We start from the raw sequence: 7,265 nt of genomic DNA, 5'->3' as shown, positions 1-7,265 counted from the left end.
GCAACAAATATTGATCTATTTCATTCATGATTGACAACATGCACTATGTAAATTTCAGAATTTAAGAACAAGATAGCGTACCTTGGTGTGGTGAAATTCAAAACAAAATATTAGAAGCACTTGGAAACACTTTTAATCTTCACTCCAATTCCACTTTACGCTTAAGAAGTGTGGTCTCTCAATTAATTTCCAAGGGAGAATAATTGAGTGGCTTTTAACCACACACACACACACACACACCATTTCACAATGATGCCTCTCTATCTCACATAAAAAATTTTGTATGTTTCTCCCTATATATCTAACTGATTTTCTAATTGGGCTGGCCTATTGGGCCTTTCCAATTGGGTTTTAGTGTGTGACTTGGAGTGAGATCAAAAGGAACCAATAAGACACTAGCTCCAATGGACCTTGGGCTTTTCTGTCAACTCTTGATAAGTCCAAAGTTACCATTAATTATATTTAATACCACTATATAAATATAATTTCACTCTAGGCCTTATTAATAAATTATATCTCAAGACTTTATTATACATGCAACCCCTTCATAAAATATTCGTAGTAATACAAAGTCATGAATGTAGACTGTCACTTTGAAGATTATTACATCTTAATCCTTGAGTACTCGATTTAATTCTTTAAGTTATTCATCATATATTTATGAAATCCAATTTCATAAATATATATTTTAGTAACTCTTTACTAAAGTGGTTTGGCCTAGCACTCTGAATAACCAAACTCATTAAACTTATCTCAAGGGAATATTTTATATCTCCGTTAAGAGATTATGAATTCCATCTTAAGAATATATGTTCCATCAACACTAAATGTGACTGCCTAACATACTGAGGTTTTGATCGTGACTTTAGATCTCACTCCTGATATATCAAAACAACCTACACCTTATGATCAAGTCAATTATTTTATCAGAATTAAGAATTCATGCAAATAAAAGTCGTGAAATTTATTATTTATTTGACAGTCATTAGGAGAATAATAAATTTCACAGCAGTCCAGTTCAATATGTATTAACTCTTGAAACATATCAATATATCAACTAGAAGTCTCCACTTCCATGGTCAAGATAAATCATCTTAGTTGATACGTTATAGTCTTCACTGATGAAATGCCCAATTTCATCACCGACTACAAACTATAATTCTGAGTTTACAAAGAACTTGTGATTTATATCTTATGTGACTTTTCATATAAATCACATATTATGCATCTCATGCACTATATGATAATGTCCAAATATTCATGTTACCATTATTTTAGATAATAATAAAACAACTTTATTTATCATAACATTAAATCATACATAATGTCATACACAATATCATACAATAGGATTTAAAGGCACACATCCTAACAAGTACTACATTGGTGGCCACAAAAATAAGAAGATATATTTCATATAAAAACAAAAAAGGAATGGTTGGAGATTTTCTTTTCCTTTTTTGGTTGTTGTTGTTGTTGTTGAGAGAAGGACCGGTGTCTTTGGCTTCATATTACCAACTTCCTATAAATTGGGTATCTCAGTTCATCGTATCAACACACCTCTCTATCTCACAGCTCAAAACTAATTGGGATACTCATACATGGCCTTCTTTTGTGCATCCTCTTCTTCCTCGAAACCTCAAAATGGTTTCAAAGATATCCAAAATACTGTAAAGATTACTTACCTCATCGATGATACTTGTATGCAAAAGGCACAAGGAAGCAGCATTGCCCAAGATCAAGCCGTCAATTATTTTCCCACGGAAGACTACAATTTTCTTCCTGAATATCACAGTTCAACGGTTAAGTTTTGCATAACCATTTTCACCATTTCTTTTTCTTGTTTTTCCGGACCTTACTTTTCATAATTTAAGAGGGATATATTGTTTTTTCCAGGATGATTTTTGTGTTGAATACTTGCAAAAACTAAAGAAATTCAAAAATATACTTAGCAAGTTAGTTGGAGATCCTTTCGAAGGTTTGAACATGGTTGATGCAATCCTGCGCTTAGGCATTGAGTACCACTTCCAAGAGGAGATTGAAACAATCCTAAAAAGGCAGTATATGATTTTTAGCGCTCATGCAGGTCATGATCATGATCTTTATGAGGCTGCACTGCGTTTTCGATTATTGAGACAAGATGGCTATCATGTTTCTGCAGGTGAGAATATATTTTTCTTTTTACCTAAATTACGTTATGCTTGTAATTATCACAGCACGGTTATAATTACATCTCCAAGGATTGGGTGGCAAATAGCGTTTGATTCTAAAAGTTGAACAAAAACATTTTTACACTAACATTAAAAAATAAAATAAAATTATTCGCAGTTGAGCTCTAACTCAAATAACAGAGTAAGTTCATGGGTTCAAAACTCACTCGATAACGTAGATGTGTAACTTACCAATTGTAGAAAAAAATATTCCTTGAAAGTCAATAAATTGCGGCTAATTGTGTGTCATGCAGACGTGTTTAACAAATTCAAGAACAAAGAAGGAAACTTTAAATTGGAGTTAGGTGAACACATAAGTGGATTGATGGAATTATACGATGCGTCAGAGGTAAGCATCAATGAGGAAGACATACTCGATGAAGCTAAAGACTTCAGTCGCCATCTTCTCGAAGCAAACCTCAAACATCTTGATCACCAACAAGCTAGATTCATTCTAAACACATTGGAGCATCCCTATCATAAGAGTTTGCCAAGGTTCATGGCTAAGGACCTCCCAGACAATTTCAAAGGGGCAAGGAGTTGGGTAAAACATTTACAAGAACTAGCAAAGATGGACTTCAAAATGGTCCAGTCCATACACCAACAGGAACTTCTTCAAATTTTCAAGTAAGTTCAATGAGACTCTGGAATATTTTTGTTGTGGTTGTCCATTAATTATTTTGGAACTCAGATTGCCAATACTTTGATACTATTCTAAATTATCATTTCTCCTAAAAGATGGTGGAAAGGCTTAGGTCTGGCTAAAAAGTTGAACTTTGCGAGAAATCAACCACTTAAATGGTACATGTGGACAGCGGCTTGCCTCACAGATCCAAGCCTGACATATCAAAGGGTTGAGCTCACAAAACCTATAGCTATGGTTTACGTGATAGACGACTTGTTTGATGTTTACGGAACACTAGATGAACTCACTCTCTTCACAAATGCGGTGAATCGGTACGTGTGTTTGTTCCATATAGGAAAATTGCTAAATATTCTTTCACACTTGTTTTATTCCACCATTTTACACCAATATATAATTGATGCAAGAATGTTCATGTTTTAAAAATGTCCACATTTCAACTAATAAAAGTGGATGTAAATAAATATATATATATATATATATATATATATATATATATATATATATACAGAGAGATGATATGTCCACAATATTTTCACAACATTTTTACAACAAAACTTAAGTGGCAGATTGTTACTGGTTGTTATTGTTGGGGTAAAAAAATAATTTTAGTGTTAGGTTCAAATTTGAACCAATAACAACTAACCACCTTTAATTTGTTGTAAAAATATTGTGAACATAGTATCTCTCAGAGAGAGAAATGATATATGTGTGTGTGAAATAATAAATGTGTGATAATTAAAACAGTAGAAAAATATGACTTGCTTTCTTTTACCATTTCACTATGCGTGATTACTACATTTTTCTGTGCACGTAGATGGGAATTATCAGCAACTGAGAAATTATCAGACTCTTTGAAGATATGTTTTGTGGCTCTTTATGACATTACCAATGAAATCAGCTACAAGGTCTACAAAAGGACTGGATGGAACCCTATAGACTCCCTAAAAAAAGCGGTATATATATTGACAAAATATCTATCAAACACCTAATTATTTCGTAAAAAAAAAATTACATATTGGTCCCTAAATTTTAGTTTATTAATAATTTTAAATCTTGAAATTTAAAATGATTGCTTTCGATTCCTTAAATGACATGACCAAACTTAAACTAACATGACGACATTACTCTCTTAGATACATTAGAAATAATTTCTAACAAAAACGATCGCTTCAACTTTCAGAGGGACTAAAAGTGATCATCTTAAGTTTGTTGAGAACTAAAAAAAAATAATAGAAAATTATTAATTTACATTATACTATCAACATAAGATTTACATTGTAGATTAAACAAATATATACAACATTGTACACTTTTATGCAAATGTATGCATTTGTTTAGTTTACAATATAAATCTTCCATTGATAGTACAATATAAATTAATAATTTTCTATTATCATTTTAGTTCTCAACAAATTTAAAATGGTCACTTTTAGTCTAAAGACATTAAGTGATTAGTCGGATTTCAGGGACGAAAATTGCTCTTGGCCTGACGTATAAGGACAAACATTTTATTTTGACATATTTTTCATGTGAATAGTAAAATTCCGAAGAGATTACTCATGCTACACCTTTGCAATTATTGATTGTTACAGTGGGCCAGTTTGTGTAATGCCTTCCTAATAGAAGCACAATGGTTTGCTTCTGGGAACTTGCCAAAGGCAGAGGAGTACATGAAGAATGCACATGAGAGTACAGGAATACATGTGGTGCTAGTTTACATGTTCTTTCTCTTGGGTGAGGGAATTAGCAAGGAGACTGTTGAACTTCTGGACAGCAATCCCAGCATTACATCTTCCGTTGCCACAATTCTTCGACTCTGGGATGACCTTGGAAATGCCCAGGTAAGAGAATAATATTAAATTCAAAAGCAGCCACACATAATTTGTCCACTTTTAACAAGTTAGTGATCCCACCAATAATAGATATCTAGTGGCCTAAATGACATTGGCCTTTTAGGGTTGGTTGGGTAACATTGTTTGAATAACAGTTTTCGTTGTTTAAACAATACAATACATATTTTTACAATACTTTCTCATCAATACGTATTTTCACAATACTTAAACAACATTATTAGAATAATATTATCAAACAGGCTCTTAATTTTTTTCAAGCAAGGAATAGGACAGTCATGATAGAAGTTAAAGGAAATTGAATGTCCACTCATTTGTACTCCACCTTTTGTCGCATTAACCACAGCTATCCACGTGTAAGGATCATAGTTTTCTTAGAAAAATTGGAAAAATAATATTTTCCATAGAAGGAAACTTAGAGCCTATTTGATAATATTTTTCTAGTAACGCTATTTAAGTGTTGTCGAAATATATCTATGTTTGCAACTTCTAAGGTTAACTCACTAACAGCTTAGGATTATCTGCAGGATGAGGATCAAAACGGTCATGATGGATCCTATATTGAGTGCTACAGGAAAGAACGTCAAGGCTGTTCAGTTGAAGATGCAAAAAGTCATGTTTTCAAAATGATTTCAAATGCATGGAAGCAACTCAACAAGGATTGCCTTAACCCAAATCCATTTCCAGCGTCTTTTATAAAGGCTTCTCTTAATTTTGCAAGGATGGTTCCTTTGATGTACAGTTATGACGAGAAACATCGCCTTCCAAGTCTAGAGGAGCACATGAAGTCACTGATCTTTAAAAGTGATCCCTATAAGAAAATGTAAACAAATTAGACTTTTGGGTTTCATAACGTATTCCGCTTTGGTAGTGTAATAACCAATGGAAGATGTGAGGAGGCTTAAACTAGTTAGCACTATTTCAGCTTCTTGCACTAGCATTTCCTTAAAATTTAAGTGCTAAATAAATTTTCAAATTTCCTGAATAATATGTAACCAAATCCACTATGAAGATTGTTGCAATACATATGTAAAGAGACACCATAGCCTGATTTTCCTCTCTTGCTTTCAATTGCTGATTAATCCAGCCTTGATGTCATCACAGTTATTTGATGCTGTAAGTCGATAAGTCTGCCATTTAACCAATTTCTTGGCCTATTCAAGGCTGTTTGAAAATTTTACGTGATCTCAGTGGTTTCAGAACAATATTCCAAACACATAGTTGGTCATTTTAGTGTTTTGGTGGGAAAGTCCTGTCAATAATATGGCAATTAATGGAGAGGTTGAAAGACCTTTTGGCTTTGGCAAGGTTTTCTCAAGAAATTCTGTTTCGCCTTTCTCTACAAAATATTAAGGTTTTTTTTTTTTTTTTTTTTTTCCTTGTTCTATGGTGACGAGCGAATGCCAAGAAAAATTTTATATCCTACAATATTTTGAATTTGCCTGATTTCGCTCAACTGCTCTACAATTTGCTCGACCAAAATTGTCAGACTTGAACAGTATATTTTTTGCAAATGTGTAATATTGTAAACATTTCTTTAATCTACAATATAAAATTTAAATTGCTAATACATTATAAATTAAAAATTTTCCTTTAATTATAAAGAAAGTTTTGTCATAGAATTTAGCCAAATGGTTACACACTATGATAGACAACATTACAAATTTAGCACCATTGACACGTACTGATCACACTACATTCAACATACTTTTATTTACGGTCACTAAAAAATGTTAATAAAAACTTTAAACTTCTACAATATACACAAACATGAGAAAGGTTTTGAAATTGGTTCAGTAGTTAGTTTTTTTTTTTTTTTTTTTTTTTTTTTTTTGCATATGGCTAATTTAGCATAGAAGAGGACTGTGAGAGCATTATAACAGATTTACTTTTGAATCACGAAATGTTTTATATGTTTGAGAACTCCCATTTCCCCTTTATTATTCTGTGGCCTCTTTTCGGGTTCGATTGGGGATTAGTTTGTCGATACTTTTTTAGGGATTGGATAAGAACTTCATTGGCAAGATGATACTCTCTGTTGTCACAAATTACCTGGTTTCATATCTGGTTCTTGTGGTGTGTGGAGGCTGAAGCTGTGGTGTGACATGAGTTCTAGCGAAGGTGATTGCTTCCATAATGGAAGTCGTGAGGTTCTGAGGACCCAAGAACCCGAAGACCCGAAGAGAGGAAGGCCGACATGCATTAGGTAAGATGGAGCAAAGGAGTAAGGGAAGTTACCTGAAAATACCCGAAGATGATGTGGCATGGGCATTGCTGACATAAGGGTTACAAATATTCGAAGGTGGTAGGCCAATTTAGAGGGATGCATTAAATGCCCGGCAACAACCATTCTGGCCGCATTAATTGGAAGATACCAGTTCAATCCGTTGCATTAATGTGGATATGACCTGAACAGTGTTGAACGCAGAGTTAGAACTCTGCTCATCTACCGACAGACAGGTGTCAGAGGGAAAAACATAGTAGGTTGTGAGGTGTAGGGCCATGATGAAAGGAGCAAATAGTATAAATAAGAGTCGGGACACTATAGAGGGGGAACTT

At 33.4% G+C, this 7,265-nt stretch overlaps 1 protein-coding gene across 1 annotated transcript; it reads left to right on the top strand.

The window, feature by feature from the left end:
• The first annotated feature begins 1,601 nt into the window (after positions 1–1,601).
• LOC142633243 ((3S,6E)-nerolidol synthase 1-like) lies at positions 1,602–5,547 on the top strand. The gene is made up of 7 exons (XM_075807463.1): positions 1,602–1,802; positions 1,897–2,161; positions 2,465–2,837; positions 2,949–3,167; positions 3,671–3,809; positions 4,449–4,697; positions 5,234–5,547. The coding sequence occupies exons 1-7, from the start codon at positions 1,602–1,604 to the stop codon at positions 5,531–5,533; spliced, it is 1,746 nt and encodes a 581-aa protein (XP_075663578.1). The 3' UTR covers positions 5,534–5,547.
• The last annotated feature ends 1,718 nt before the right edge of the window (positions 5,548–7,265 follow it).

This window comes from Castanea sativa, chromosome 5, assembly GCF_040712315.1.
Source record: "Castanea sativa cultivar Marrone di Chiusa Pesio chromosome 5, ASM4071231v1".
Taxonomy (NCBI): Eukaryota; Viridiplantae; Streptophyta; class Magnoliopsida; order Fagales; family Fagaceae; genus Castanea; species Castanea sativa.
The sequence above is the reverse complement of the archived record's forward strand: the minus strand, read 5'-3'. Positions and strand labels throughout refer to the sequence as shown.